The sequence below is a fragment of the Thalassophryne amazonica genome, chromosome 9 (genome assembly GCF_902500255.1).
Source record: "Thalassophryne amazonica chromosome 9, fThaAma1.1, whole genome shotgun sequence".
NCBI lineage: Eukaryota > Metazoa > Chordata > Actinopteri > Batrachoidiformes > Batrachoididae > Thalassophryne > Thalassophryne amazonica.
In genome coordinates, this window is record NC_047111.1 from 44292894 (window position 1) to 44309788 (window position 16895).

The window sequence follows — 16895 nt, forward strand, 5'->3', positions numbered from 1 at the left end:
CCAGCCATGACCCATCTTCAATGCTCTTACTGAGGGAAAATCTCAAAATCTCACAATACATGACCCCATCCATTCTCCCTTCAATACGGTGCAGTCTTCCTGTCCCCTTTGCAGAAGAGCACCCCCAGAGTATGATGTTTCCACCCCCATGCTTCACAGTTGGGATGGTTTTCTTGGGGTTGTTCTCATCCTCTAAACATGATAAGTGGAGTTGATTCCAAAAGTCTATTCTGGTCTCATCTGACCACATAACCTTCTCCCATGCCTCCTCGGGATCACCCAGATGGTCACTGGTGAACTTCAAACGGGCCTTGACATGTGCTGGCTTGAGCAGGGGGACCATGCCCTGCAGGATTTTAAACCATGACAGCATCATGTGTTACTCATGTAATCTTTGTGACTGTGGTCCCAGCACTCTTCAGGTCATTGACCAGGTCCTCCTGTGTAGTTCTGAGCTTTCTCAGAATAATCCTTACCCCACAAAGTGAGATCTTGCATGGAATCCCAGACCGAGGGAGATTGACAGTCATCTTGTGTTTCTTCCACTTTCTAATAAATAATCATAACAGTTGTTGTCTTCTACCAAGCTGCTTGCCTGTTGTCCTGTAGTCCATTCCAGCCTTGTGCAGGTCTACAGTTTTGTCCCTGGTGTCCTTAGACAGCTCTTTGGTCTTGGCTATGGTGGACAGGTTGGAGTGTGATTGATTGAGTGTGTGAACAGGTGTCTTTTATACAGGTAACAAGTTCGAACAGGTGCAATTAATATGAGTAAAGAGTGCAGAATAAGAGGGCTTCTTAAAGAAAAATGAACAGGTCTGTGTGAGCCAGAATTCGTGCTGGTTGGTTGCTGTTCAAATACTTATTTGCAGCAGTAGCATACAAAAATCATACATTGTGATTTCCGGATTTTTTTTGTTTGTTTTTTGTTTTTTTTATTGTCTCTCACAGTGGACATGCACCTAAGGTGAAAATTTCAGACCCCTCCATGATTTCTAAGCGGGAGAACTTGCAAAACCACAGGGTGTTCAAATACTTATTTTCCTCACTGTGTGTATATATATATATATATATATATATATATATATATATATATAAAATCAAACTGTTAAACTTTTCACATATTTAGTAGTTGTTTTTGATAACACTGCCATTTGTAGGGTAAAGAAATTAAACTGTTGTTGGCATCATTTAGTGCCCTGAAGTAGGCATCAGGAATGAGTGTTAATTAGGCTTTCAAACCAATGATCCAGTCACTGACTTCTGCCAAAATGCAGTGAAACATGGTACAATTAAAAACTACTGTCTCCAGCAGGAAGAACACACTTTCAATTGCTTTATAAATTTAATGCTTACCATTTTAAATTGTGCTCTATTTATTTTTATCATGAGGGGATTGTAAAGACCGTGGCATTATGACACTCAGAAAAACAAATTGATTGTGTGGAAAATAATTGGAATAATACCAGCAAATATTCTCTGAAATGCCAGCATAATTCATCTTTTATCATCTCCCTGAGATGCCCTTAAAATAAAGAAAATCATATGTAATTAATGTGTGACCTATACATCTTGGAGCTGAAAGGGAAAATAATAATTAAAAAACTGTGATGGCGTTGCGTTAAAAGATCAGATTAAATATTTTCATCAAACATGCTGAGGATTTATCATACATAAATGTCAACATCCAGTTTAAGTGAGATAGTCATTATAAAGCTTGAAGGAATTCGTTAAATGCTACAGTTGTTCTGCATCTTCTACATTTTTGGTGCATCTTTTGTTGTTTTCGCATAGCGTTTCGTTCAGTTGATCAGACTCCTCTCTGGGACAGCCTGAGAATTCATGAGATCAAAACTAAGATTCAGGCTTTTGGCAATTTCCTGGCTCAGCTTCAGAAGTGTGTCTGTATGTGGTGAAAGAGTTGAACTTGTAGAGACATTGACTTATCTTGTCATCAACATTCATTTCTCTGGGTCCTTGGCCTTTGAGATTGTAGTGGGGCGGCATAGCAAAAAAATGTTCATTTTGTGATCAAAGCATGGAATTTGGCACACACATTCTAAATTAACTAATGTTGATTTTAAGATATGGGGCCATCCTGGAGCTGACTTCTGAGCTTACAGGAGTTAATAAAGAATTACACAGGGGTCAAAATTTAAAAATGCACCAATCATGTTGTAAACTATACCACATTATTTGTCTGATCATAACAATTCCAAAAAAGTATAGTTTGGCCTATCTGTGACTGTGTTGTTCATCTGAATCTACAAATCCGCTAGTCAGTAAAGTTTTCATAGTAATATAAAGTAAAATATTTGCTTCTGAGATGTAGTGGGGTAGATGTATAAACCAGCAAAAAATGCCAACTCTCAGGTAAAGTCCAGCACCTCTAAGTCCACAATCACAGTACTTGAGCAAATGTGCTTTGTTACAATAACAATGCTAATACTAAGAAGAGGAAGAATGGATTTATTTTTAACTTTATTTGTATTGCATTTTCATTTGAAGTGATACAATTCAAAATGCTTTACAACTGCACACCATAATCTCATAAATCATTGCAATTAAAAACAATAGCATAACCACACAAACAGAAAGCATCTATTAAAACAGCACTGAATGCATTACTAGCAGTTATACGTTTGACAGAACAGATTTGTCTTAAGTTTGTTTTTAATGCTTCAAAAGAATTAGATTGTCTTATGTGTTTAACTGTTCCATAAAACAGGTGCATGATATGAAAAGCTTCTATGGCAGGGTGGCCAAGTTCGGTCCTCGAGAGCCACCTTCTTGACACTTTAGTTGTCTCCTTGCTCCAACACAGCTGAATCCAATGAAAGGCTCATTAAAAGTCTGCTAATGAGTCTTTCATTGGATTCAGGTGTGTTGGAGCAGGGAGACAACTAAGAGTGTCAGGAAGGTGGCTCTCGAGGACCGAACTTGGCCACCCCTGTTCTATGACATGCAACCTCTTCTGTAACCTTGGGAAACATACTATCTCTGCATTCAGAGAGTGCAGAGCAAAGGATGGCTCATAGGGTTTCACAAGGTCAACCAGATAGGATGGTGCTACACCTTTTAAAATTGATCTCATGTGAACAGGAGTTCGGTAAATTGACACTAAAATTGTGGTAATATGTATGTATGTCAATTAAGACACGATATGGGTAAACACAAATCACAGAAGGGTGATAGGAGAGATGTCTAGAGGCAATTGTACATAGTCATAAATGTGTGGCTATGAATATGAAAGTTTATAGTGAATGTTTTATCGTTGTACAGAGTTCACTGATTCCCTTCTTTACATTTTAATATAGTAAATAATGGGAGCAGGGGTGGTGGCCAAGTGGTTATGTGGTGCTTGATTTCACAGAGGATACAGCCAAATCCGCATTGGTATTTTGGCACAATTTTTACGCCGGATGCCTTCCTGACACAACTCCAGAAACATACAGCCGCTGGTGTTCCAAAGAGGTCTCCATCTGAGTACTAACCAGGTCCCACACTGCATAGCTTCTGAGATCGGACAGGATCAGGCTTGGACAGAGAGAGCAGAAAGGCTGAAACCTGGTTACTGACTTGAAAAAATAACTTATGACTTTACTCAGTTTTAAAAGTTCCTAAGTTAGATTACTAGTTCCTTTATTAGTTACATCCAGCAGCTGCTGACAAGTTGTAACTGTGTAACTAAAGTCATTGTAGCAACACTGGTTGCTTTTGTCTAATCAATAGCTTTTGTGCATCTTTATTACGTAATTCAACAGCAGGAGGTTTTCTTTCCATGGCGACCGAGTTGAACCCTTCTCGACCTCCTCTCTGCAGTCCAGTCGTAGATTTGTTCTGACTTTGGAGCCGAAGTGAGATTCAGGGACTGAACTTTCAGTTTCTTTTTTTTTGGGGGGGGGGGGGGGTGCGTTTTGTCTCCACATTTTCTGTTCATTAGCTTTGATAGTATATGAGCTGTCAGAGGAGATTATAAGACCAGGTCCCTGCACATGTACTCACAGAGGGGGGCCTTCTGCTCTGCAGTGATCAGGCAGGAACATCACCTCATGATTTATTCATGTGGGCTTTTCACTCTGTTTTCTCTATCATCCAATGTGCACATGGGCCCACTCGCTCCTGCTCTGAGCTTTTCTCCAGTGCCCAAGTACAACTAAATCGAACGAGGAACACGAACACAAGAAACATGAGTGAGACAACAATGTTCTCCTTCATTTTCATGTGCTTTGTTATTCTTCATTAGAACTGTACCTTTCAAAGCATGTGATGAAAAGGTTTTGCAGAATTAACAATTTTAAATATAAATAATAAACCTAAGTGCTGTGTGTGATTCATTTCTCTCTGTTCTTCTGCATACTCTTGCTCAAATTCAGGAACAGAGTCTGGTTTCGTAAATGAGCTGTAATCTCTAAATGAGGGTGCTTACCTTTGTTTTCATGTGGATTCACCAATGATGTGTAATTAATTGGATCTCCTGCACCTAAACTGTGCCTGACAAATTATGCAAACATGAAGAAAAACCACAGGTTTGGAACAAATCCACACTCACAGACTCTGCCGCACCTGCACATTTTCCCTTTCTTGCCTTCTTTACACTCTTTACAGTAAAGTGCACAAACACATTGCATTCAGTTGCCTGCTACAATCCAAAGGCTAGGAATTGTGTCATTGAGGTTAATCAAGACTCTCTTCTTGCTTTCCAGGAAATGCGTGCACCATGTCAGAGTACAACCGGCTGAAGAGTATGCTGCTGGATATGCAGCCTAAGGTCTTGAAGACCAGTGAGCCAAGGCAGAAGAGAGACATGGATGAGAAGAGAGCTCTGGTAGACACCATGTTCAAATTCTTGGATGTGGACCAGGACAGCAAGCTGGTCAATGAAGAGCTGGAGAAGGTGGGTGAGATGGCTTGATCATTAGTTACATAGGTCTGTATGGAAAAAGAAGCTTGAAAACATATCTAAGATCTTGGGTTTTGAATTTGTGCATAATGTGTCAGCACTTCTTGTGAGCTCTGAACATCTACCAGGAGTAGGAATCTGTGGGTACCTCACAATTTGACTGTTTCACGGTTCAGAGGGCTGCAATTCAATTATAAAATAATTATCAATGTACGTTAATACATCTTTACACTTTTTTCTACAAGGGATTCTTTTTTCTCACTGTGTGACAATATGGTTTTTTTTTTTAAAGTGTAATGATTCATAATGAATTATTTCCAAAATATTCTTTAACAGCTCAGCCATATTGTGGCCCACATTCACTTATTGCAAATCTGATTCAAATCAGGTCTCAACTGATTGACTGTCCACATTATATATCGCAACTGACCAGATAATCTGTATGTCCACAGTGGCAGTCTTATCCATATTAATTTATATGGTAACAGGCTGTACCCAGGAAAAACACAGACAACAGCAAACTCTACCTGTTTCTGTCTGAAATGGTTATGCGGAGTTGTGCTGTAATTGCAAGGAAGCAACAGAAATAAATAAATAAATAAAAATCAAGTTGTGAAATCAAACCCCAGTCCAGCTCTGTTTATGCATCATGACATTATAGGCCAACATCGTGACAGAAATTCTGTTTGAGTTTTGACATAATGCTAGTCATGCTTTGTTATGCTATTTCTGTTTTCTTAAGTTGTTTTTTTTAAGCCTGTTAAGAAAACTCTGGTCAAAATTATGGCCTTACCATTCCCAGGAGCATCAGGCATTTCTTCCTCAATCTTGCTTTCCTGAAAGCTGTGGTCCTCTTCTGCTGTGCTGTCAACAATATTTTTAAGGTCCACACTCAGCTTGTCACCAAGTATTTAATTGAATTGTTCATAGACTGGGCAACTTGTGTGCCCAGCCCCGCTCTTATTATTTAAGTGCTTGATTTCTCTATAATTGGTTTTGAGATGTTTTTGTATTTTCCACTGGCATTGAAGCCACATTCTCTGAAACTGCTACTCCTCCATACTACTCCCCTACTCCACGCTATAGCCCAATAAATGGAATTATTTTGGTATGTACTTCTTTCTTCAGCACTGATGAATCCCCCCAGATAGATAACAGGCACTTTATATCCTTGTCCATCCATGGTTTATTATTCTTCTTTTAGGCTCCATTGTATTTGACAGTATTCTTTGAAAATGTGGTCGCATAAATTGGATTTGAGTGACCAAAACCTACAGATTGAAACAGATTTGCAGAAATGCAATTTGACTTGCATTTCAAACCACCTCTGTATGTGGTTTGACTCTGGTTTAGAAAAATCAGATCTCATGTGTTTTTTCACCGTCCAGACTGCCCAAAAAAATCAAGCTAGATACATTCTGGATATGCTAATAATCATGTTCATGCCTATAGAGTCAGGAACAAACCAAGGGTTGGAGGCAACACCATGGAAAGGACCAGAGAATGTCAGGGGACAGTAGGTCGGGGAGAATTCAGGAGGACAGAGCAAGGGCCAGGACAAATAGGTTGGTGGTGAGCAGCAGGGTCAAATTGGGAGCCAGTCACAGAGCACAAGAGTCAACAGGGTCAGTAATGAAAGGGCCATGAGCAGCTGTAAATACTCCAGGGAAAAAGTAGAGCAGGGGTGCCCAAGTTTGGTCCTTGAGATCTACCTTCCTGACACTCTTAGATGTCTTCCTGCTGCAACACACCTGAATCCAATGAAAAACTCGTTAGCAGGCTTTTAATGAACCTTTCTTTGGATTCAGGTGTGTTGGAGCATGGAGATAACTAAGATTGTCAGGAAGGTAGATCTCGAGGACCGAACTTGGGCACCCCTGGAGTAGAGGATGGGCGAGTCACCATTGGAGGGTCGGTCGTGTGGCCGATGATGGTCAGTTGGGTCAACATCCGGAGGTCAGACCTGGGTATGGCATTGGGGAGTCGGGTCAATGACAGGTGGCCGGACGTGCGGTCAGCAGAGGTTGGTGGGGGAGTCGGGTGGTTGGGCGTGCATCCGGCAGAGGTCCATGTCGGAGTCAGCAAGTGCCCACAGCAGAGTCGGAAGTGGCTGTGTGCCTGAGAACAGTCCATGGCAGAGTCAGGGAGCAGCAGAAAATCTATGACAGAGATTGTGAGGTGGAAACTAAAAGAAGAACTAAGAAAAAACTGGCTATAGTATACCAGAACCCACAGTGAACCCTAGGTGAGTGTCTAATGACAAAGCTAAAATACTATTACATAAAACCTGAAGAGTAAACTAAAGGATCACTGAAAACATGACGAAATTAAAACATGATCAACATTCAAGAACCAGGATACCCGACGGGGACAAGGGGTGGAACACAACATGAGTAATGGATATAAAATTTTGGTGTGTTTTTTTTATGTCCATTTTTTTGGCTTGTACAAATCCTTTTCTCATTTGTTAAATGCAGTCCATGTCAACTGATGTCCAGCGAATGCAATGGAAAAGTTTTGTGCGTGCTCAAAACTTTGTGTGGACTTCAGACATAGAGCATCCCTTATGGTTGCATGATTGTTTATCATTTTGTCCTGTACTTTTCATATCTTGCCAGTGGACATCTAGTAGACCTTAATTTTATCTGTGTGTTATCTATTCATCTTCTGTTTGCATCCAGAAACGCTGCACACTGTTGTCCACTCATTCCATCAGAGCCCCAAATCCACCAGAGACCAACAAATTTGGCAATTTTTGCCACCGGACAAATTATTTATATCCTTTACTAATCAATTTACTCACTCTGTGACAGTGTGACTACACCATAAGAGATGAGGCACAGCAGTCTGGGGTGCTCTGGTAGCTGTTTGCAGAGGTTAAATGCACAGCTGGCTGTATATCAGCAGATTCTACAGCTGTGTGTAGTCTGTGTGTATAGATGTGTGTCTGTTTCTCCAGCAGAACATAGAGACATTTATTCTTAAAGAAATAAATGAAATAAACCATTAAAGTCTTTAAATATGCTAGACATTTGCAATGAAATATTTTTTTATTCTGTATATGAGGGACAGCAGTCTCTGTGCTCTGTGTTTGTCAAGCACAATAAATTAACACCAAGGGCTGTGCACAAATGTGCACAGTTGTTCTACAAATTAATAAACTCTTACAATGTACAGAAGCAAAAAGTATCTATTACATAGCTCTTTTTTGGCCAAAAAAGAGCTATGTAAAATTTTGAAGAAATCTCCATGAAATATGTAAAGCTACCAGTGGAACCTGTTCTCAGTATTTATTGATGACATCACTGAGTCATGAATTTTACACATTTTCCGTAGAAGTTCAGCGAGAGATCTTAAGTCATTCACAGTGCAGATGTACAATGACCTGAAGAATACTGCAAAAGTAACTCAAGACTTTTTAATGGGATAAACGTAGAATGATTTTCAGTGTTCACAACAGTCAACTGACCTGAATCTAGAGGAGCAGTATTTCATTTGATGAATCCAAAATGTCTCAAGCACAAACAAGAACTGGGAAAAAAAAAAAAATTTTCCAGTTGACATCTGGCAGAGCGTTGCACAAGATGAAACCCAATGTCTGGGGATGTCTTGCAATTCACAGTAAGTACTGAAATTTGTGTAACAATAAAGCTGGATGTTTGTTTGTTTGCTAATTTTTTGCTTTCAATTAAATGTGGTTTACATACACAACATATAATTTATACCTTTTCAGTTGCTTTGTACAGTATTTGGATCATTTGCAAATGGAGATGTATTATATATTTTAATGGTTCTCTTGTTGTTGTCATTTCTCTTGTCTGTTACGTATGCTTTCTTGGCCAGGTCACCCTTGTGAAAGAGGTCTCGATCTCAATGGGCTTTTATTTGGTAAAATAAAGGTTTAATAATTTTAATATTAATTGTCTTTATTATTCTTGGCAATTTGGAAATACATATCAACTGTTACACTGCTGCTCTGGGGGTTGGTAAGGCTAGACCTTACTTGTGTGAAGCACCTTGAGGCAACCTTGTTGTGATTTGACGCTATATAAATGAAAATAAATTAAATAAATTGAAATTGACAACAAGCTCTATCCACACCTGGCTGATTTTTCCAGATAGAGAAGTGGGGCAAAAAAGTATATAGTCAATCCTTGATTGTGCAAGTTCTCCTACTTAGAAAGATGAGAGAGGTCTGTAATTTTCATCAATAGGTACACTTCAACTGTGAGAGACAAAATGAAAAAAAGGAAAAAAATCAAGGAAATCACATTGTAGGATTTTTAAAGAATTTATTTGTAAATTCTGGTGGAAAATAAGTATTTGGTCACCCACAAACAAGCAAAATTTCTGTCTCTCACAGACCTGTAACAACTTCTTTAAGAAGCTTTTCTGTCCTCCACCTGTTACCTGTATTAATGGCACCTGTTTGAACTCCTTATCTGTATAAAAGACACCTATCCACAGCCTCAATCTGTCAGACTCCAAACTCAACCATAGTCAAGACCAGGGGTGGCCAAGTTCGGTCCTCGACAGCCACCTTCCTGACACTTTTAGTTGTCTCCCTGCTCCAACACACCTGAAGTCTGCTAATGAGTCTTTCACTGGATTCAGGTATATTGGAGCAGGGAGACAACTAAGAGTGTCAGGAAGGTGGCTCTCGAGAACCGAACTTGGCCACTCCTGGTCAAGACCAAAGAGCTGTCGAAGGACACCAGGAAGAAAATTGTCGATGTGCACCAGGCTGGGAAGAGTGAATCTACAATAGTCAAGCAGATTGGTGTGAATAAATCATCTGTGGGAGCAATTGTAAGAAAATGGAAGACATACAAGACTATTGATAATCTCCCTTGATCTGGGGCTCCACGCAAGATGTCATCCCATGGGGTCAAAATGATCATGAGAACGGTGAACAAAAATCCCAAAACTACACGGAGGTACCTGATGAATGACCTGCAGAGAGCTAGGACCAAAGTAACAAAGGCTACACACTACGCAGAGAGGGACTCAAATCCTGCAGTGCCAAGCATGTCCCCCTGCTTAAGCCAGTATGAATCCAGGCCCACCTGAAGTTTCCCAGAGAGCATGTGGATGATCCAGAAGAGGATTGGGAGAATATCATGTCATCAGATGAAACCAAAATAGAACATTTTGATAAAAACTCAACTTGTCGTGTTTGAAGGAAGAAGAATGCTGAGTTGCATTCCAAGAACACCATACCTACTGTGAAGCATGGGGGTGGAACCATCATGCTTTGGGGCTGTTTTTCTGCAAAGGGGACAGGACGACTGATCCGTGTTGAGGGAAGAATGAACGTGGCTATGTATCATGAGATTTTAAGCCCAAACCTCCTTCCATCAGTGAGAGCATTGAAGATGCAACGTGGCTGGGTCTTCCAGCATGACAATGATCCCAAACACACCGCTCGGGCAAAGAAGTGGCTGTGTAAAAAGCAGTTCAAGGTCCTGGAGTGGCCAAGCCAGTCTCCAGACCTGAACCCCATAGAAAATTTGTTGAGGGAGTTGAAAGTCCATGTTGCCCAGTGACAGCCCCAAAGCATCACTGCTCTAGAGGTGATCTGCATGGAGGAATGGGCCAAAATATCAGCAACAGTGTGTGCAAACCTGGTGAAGACTTACAGGAAACACTTGACCTCTGTCATTGCCAACAAAGCTTATGTTACAAAGTATTGAGTTGAACTTTTGTTATTGACCAAGTTCTTATTTTCCACCATAATTTACAAATAAATTCTTTAAAAATCCTACAATGTGATTTCCTGGATTTTTTTTTTTTTCTCATTTTGTCTCTCATAGTTGAAGTGTACCTATGATGAAAATTACAGTCCTCTCTCATCTTTCTAAGTAGGAGAACTTGCACAATCGGGCTGACTAAATACTTTAGTGGCCCCACCGATGTCTCTCAAAATGTTCGCAAAAAGCCTTGAAATTTCTTTGTGTGAAAGGCCATATTACTGTAGTGTAGTCCATTTGCATGCGTAGAAGTCAATCGTTGGGGTACTGTTTGATTTCTACAAAATGCTTACTGACTATTTGGATACTCTACGGATTGTGACATAGTGCTTTATGCAAACTATATTTTAAGATGGGATGTGTATTTGGATGTAATCTGAGGGCCGATTATTATATTTCATATTCAGACACGGTTTTTGATGCGGGCAAAACGGGCAGGTGCCCGGGGCGCATTTTTTATGACACACAGGGGGCGGCACAAACACTTAAGAAAAAATAAATCATCATCGTCTGTGCCACAAAGCGGTGATCATATCACTGTGTGGGGATGGGAATTAGCAAATTGACGCTCCCTCCCTGCAGCTGTAGGCGCCCCTGCTTGCTGAGCTGCACAGAACAGAACCAGTGTAAAAGGTTCGATGGTTCTTTTCTGTGGTTGTCCCCTGGGACAGGCGTTCTCCTCCCCTGTGCTTTGCTCCGCTTTGACAGACGGAGCAGCCTGAAGTGCTCCCGTTTCTTCACTGTTCCACTCAGCAGGATCCTGCTGTCTGGTGGCAAAGTCCACTTAGGACACAGCACAGAACCAGAACTCTGTGCCCAGAACAGGCGTTTGAAAGCGAACAGATAAGACTGTAAGAACAGGCTTGAAATTCACCAGAGAGAACAAACTGCCCACTTGTGGAAAAACGTTTGTGGAGAGCCTGCTTATTGAGGATTTAGAAATTGAATTGCGTTCACATTACTAGCTGTAGTGACTTGAATAATTAAATGTATTGTATTTTATAGTATAATGTGTTAAATATTTAAACAACTGAGGTATGTTGGACCGGTTTACAGAACTAGATTAGGTGAATATGGCAGAGTGTGAATGTGCCAAATTAAATTATTTGGTGTGAGATTTGAGTTTTACTGTTTTATGAGCTATCTGAACATCTCCAGTTTAATTTGTGTTTTTCTTGTTACCTTCCTTTGTGTATGTGCTCAGAGATCAGATTCAGTTCTGATTTCATTCTTCTTTCTATTTCATCACTAGTGATATGAGTGCTGTGAGATCAGATAACCGTACAAACAGGAAAAAAATGAAACAAAAAAGATTCAGGAATAAATATCACAAGGACTCAGAAATGTACGGACTGTCATCAGAAGCTGTAATGATGAAACCAGGGCCAGAAGGAAAGTCAGCACTGCAGAATCACTGGTATCTACAACAGGCGTCTCTCTTCATATGTCAGAAATGTCCAACAGAGGATGTAAATCTAAGATTGATCCACACCGTCAAAGAAGATGATCCTTCTGGTGCTACACCCTAGTCAATATGACTGACGGTTGACAACAGATATAAATAAGTAAGAAAATGGTGAGACCACTTTAAACCTTTAAAAATGTTATGTGCCGACGCGGGTTGAGGAGCGGACCTGCGTCTGACTGAACCCAGCGCTAAATAACCAGAAGCGGTTCCAAAAAACAAAACAATTTATTATCCCCCTCTTGTGCAAAACTCGGTGTCACAACATAAAGTGCGTTTGTCTGGCGGAGTGAAGGACGGCGCGCTCTCCAGCGCCCAAAGGGATCGAAGCCCGGCGCTTCTGGACTCACATTCACTGCCAAACACCCCCCAGGTGGACACGACCAAACTGACTCTGTGAAGGATAGAAGAGGTGAGGTAAGTCAACAGCTACAACTAATATCCTTCAAAGGCACACACTATCAGCAACACATTCAGGTCTGAATTTAAGCTTTATGTAAATGAGCAGCTTCTCACAACAGGTGGAGGATCATCTGTCTGCACGCCACAGCCGTGAGAAGCGAGCTGCACAACTCTCATCAATATTCACATATACTGCGTATCAAAATACCAAATTACTGTTAACACTTATTCAGACATCAATCACCTCTGATGTGTGCTGACAGCATGTGTCCCTCACCCATCCTCCTTCACAGGCACGATGTGTCAAACCCAGGCGCGGTCCTCAGCGTCTCACAAACGAACGTCACAAGGTCGAGTTCCCGGCAATTCTGCTTGAATCACTCATGGCTTAAATGCAGAACTCCATCTCATTATCTGCTTCAGCTGAAAGTCTTTAAGTTCGCCACGTAGCATCATCCACAGGTGCTGCAAATCATACTGATGAGGGTGAAGGACTCTTCTGCCAGCACCTTCTCCACAGACAAAACCAGTTTGCATACCACCTGGAGAGCAAAGAAAAGAAAAGAACACCAAAATGTCCAGCCAAACCCCCCCCAACACACGACAGTACCCCCACCTTCAACGGGAAGCCTCCCGGCGACCAAACAGACCAGGTCCGAGAACAGCACTTCCCTCCGGGGTCCTCGTCAGGAAGCAGACGGGCGTAACGCTCCCAAGGTCCACCGTAGACAGCAGGACAGGGCACCACAGCTGGAAGGCCGGCTGGCATCAACAAAAACCCCAAAAGAGTCCCAAGTACAACCTAACAAACAAGAAAAACACAAAACCCACCCAAACCTCCCCAGGGGGACCGTCCCATCCAACCACAGGAAGAAAAGAAAAACACCCAAATCCAACAACCCAACACAGCCCCAACAACACAATACAAACACAAATTCACAAAGAAAAATAACAAACAACTCCCAGAACGACTTGCAGAGCCCAACATCCCCCAGAAGACCTTTACCGCCAGTTCCAGGAGAAACAGCCAAAGCTGGAATCCCACAGAGGTCCCCAGGTACACATGGAGCAACAGCGCCCCCAGAGACTGTACCATCAACCCCAGGAGGCACCTCCCCACAACCCAGGAACCCCAGACCGGCCACACTTGGCTAGCCGGCCCCACAAGCCAATTCCCCCCCAGAGGACCGTCCCATCAACCCTGGAGGTGGAACCTGGAAGGAAACATAAGAAACACAAAAATCCAACCCCCGGCGGACTCATTAAACTACCCCGGGGGCAAATAAAACAACCGACAAACCCTGTTACCTCCCCCAGCACCCCGAAAGACCCCAGATCACTCCCATAGCCCTTCGTCGGCTCAATTTTGGTGAACGGCACAAACTTACTAAGCCGGGGAAGGAAACAGGAAAAACTAACCCGGCCCCAACCCCAAAGCGCAGCGGAAAACCGGAAATACGTCCGGTGCCCCTACCCGACCATACCACCAGCCTATCGGGAGGGGCGGAACTACCGAAATGGCGAACGGCAACAGATCGGCCCACCCCTCCGACTGAGGTATGTTCCCGCTGCACCGCACCCCGGCAACACCAATGACGAACGGTCAAAGGCCCACCGAGGCTGGAGTGGAACCGGGTCCTAACCAAACCCAAAAAAAAATCCGCCCCTGACAACCCCCCCTAGGTGCAGAGGTCTTCTGAGAAACACTCAGCGTGACCAACCTGCACCACCCCACAACCCACAAGACGAACGGTCTTAGGGCGAGTGAGGTTGGGTTAGGGAAGCAGGGAAATAAAAACAACAAAAAACGACCCCACCCAAACCAGAAAATACCTAAATTCAAATAATAAAAACCAACGATTGACTGAGTCCAGCCGAGCTCCGAACCGCCAGTTGTTCACTCCACCAGAACCGCCTCTAAATCCCCAAACAATTATAACCCCTACAAAAAAAACAAAAACAGCCCAAATAATTTTTTTTTTTTGTGTGTGTCCATTATTTTGCCTGTCCCAGAACACCTGGAGATACGTCATCACTGTTTTCTTGACGCTTATGTGACGGGGCAATATGGCGGCTTCAGCTCGTCCGAGCTGCATTGGGCTCATCCGCAAGAGGAGCCAGAGGTCCCGTCGGAGGAGTCTCAGTGGGGCAAAGAAGAGGCAGCCCAGATCTGTGTCGGGAAAGCCCCGAAACGAAAAGACCCGCTCTGATGTCCGCCCTCATCTCGCGTCCACGCTCCTTTATCTGATCATCTAGACGAATAACCAAAGATATTAGCTCATCTAAATCTTTTGGTTCGTCACGGACTGCTAGCTCGTCTTTTAATGAATCGTTTAACCATCCACAAACACTCCTCTTAAAGCTGCGGCATTCCAACCGGACTGAGCAGAAAAAATTCGGAAATCCACAGAATAATCCGCCGCACTCCGCCTCCCCTGCCTGAGATTCAGCAACCGTTGGGCAATGGTATGAGCAAAAACCAGAGAACATTGCATCAAAAACGGAGCACAGGCTTCAACATTTCCGCATAAGGCTCCGGATGACAAATAATCGGTTCGGAAGGCGAATCTCTGGGTGACGGAGTTATCTGCACCGGTATCGATGGTGCCGCAGCTGGAGCAGCAGGAAGCGGAACGGCTTGCGCGCAAGCTCCGTAACGCGGGCATCTGTTTGTTTAATTTGGTTTGCGAGATGCTGTAATTGCTCCCATAATTTCTCCAAGTGTTCTTGAACTCTTTCGGCAAATGGAACTGCTTCTGCCGCTGGTCCATTTTTAGAATGGCCGGGAACTACTGTTATGTGCCGACGCCGGTTGAGGAGCGGGACCTGCGTCTGACTGAACCCAGCGCTAAATAACCAGAAAGCTGTTCCAAAAAACAAAACAATTTTATTATCCCCCTCTTGTGCAAAACTCGGTGTACAACCATAAAGTGCATTTGTCTGGCGGAGTGAAGGACGGCGCGCTCTCCAGTGCCCAAAGGGATCGAAGCCCGGCGCTTCTGGACTCACATTCACCGCCAAACACCCCCCAGGTGGACACGACAAACTGACTCTGTGAAGGATAGAAGAGGTGAGGTAAGTCAACAGCTACAACTAATATCCTTCAAAGGCACACACTATCAGCAACACATTCAGGTCTGAATTTAAGTTTTATGTAAATGAGCAGCTTCTCACAACAGGTGGAGGATCATCTGTCCGCATGCCACGGCCGTGAGAAGCGAGCTGCACAACTCTCATCAATATTCACATATACTGCGTATCAAAATACCAAATACTGTTAACACTTATTCAGACAATCAATCACCTCTGATGTGTGCTGACAGCATGTGTCCCTCACCCATCCTCCTTCACAGGCACGATGTGTCAAACCCAGGCGCGGTCCTCAGCGTCTCACAAACGAACGTCACAAGGTCGAGTTCCCGGCAATTCTGCTTGAATCACTCATGGCTTAAATGCAGAACGCCATCTCATTATCTGCTTCAGCTGAAAGTCTTTAGGTTTGCACGTGAGCATCATCCACAGGTGCTGCAAATCATACTGATGAGGGTGAAGGACTCTTCTGCCAGCACCTTCTCCACAGACAAAAACCAGTTTGCATACCACCTGGAGAGCAAAGAAAAGAAAAGAACAACAAAAAATGCAGAACTGTTTTAGGTGGTTTTACAAACATCAAGCTAAATATTTAGCTGAGACAAATATGCACCGTAATAAAAGTGATTAATATAGCGTCTAATGACAGACATGCATGTGAGGGCATATTTATTCAAATTTGCAATTCATGGATGGTTTGTATAAGAGTTATATTGTAGCCTGCAGTCTTCTGATGTCAATTTCAAGGGCACTTCTAAAATATTAAAATAGCAATAAAATAAGAAAAACTGGCTGTTTGTGCAAAATTTTTACAGGTTTTTTTTGGGGGGGGCGCTCGGAGGGGGTCTCGCCCGGGGACTAATTCAGTGTAGAACCGCCACTGTTCATATTATTTTCAAACAGTATTGCAAAGCACATTTAAAATACTGACATGTTAGCAGGTACTTCCCAAGAGTAAGTGAACATAAATTTAATTTGATTGCCTCTTTAGAATAAGATTTTGGTGAAGTAGTTCAAGTACTCATTATTGGTTATGTTATCAAATATGCTGTCTCGATTCGGGCGTGAGTGGACGACAACCCAGAAGCGGGGAGCAGAGAGTGAGATGTCAGACACGGATTTATTACCACAAAGGATGGTACAGAGTGTTCAAAATGTGTAATGCAGCCTAGCCGTGTGGAGACCGGCCCTCTCAGCGGTGGAACCAGGAGTACCACAGCCCAGATAACTTCAGTCCTGAGAACAGATCTGGAGCCAGGTGGCCGCCTGCAAGCTGTTGATGCCATCT

At 42.7% G+C, this 16895-nt stretch overlaps 1 protein-coding gene across 1 annotated transcript in view; it reads left to right on the forward strand.

Annotated features, from left to right (window-relative positions):
* Positions 1-4707: 4707 nt before the first annotated feature.
* The window catches only part of fstl4 (follistatin-like 4), a 273186-nt gene continuing 260998 nt past the window's right edge, over positions 4708-16895 (forward strand). The window contains exon 1 of the mRNA XM_034177979.1: positions 4708-4894. Coding sequence (XP_034033870.1) covers positions 4718-4894 — 177 coding nt within the window. The 5' untranslated portion in view covers positions 4708-4717. The remainder of the gene's footprint in view (positions 4895-16895) is intronic.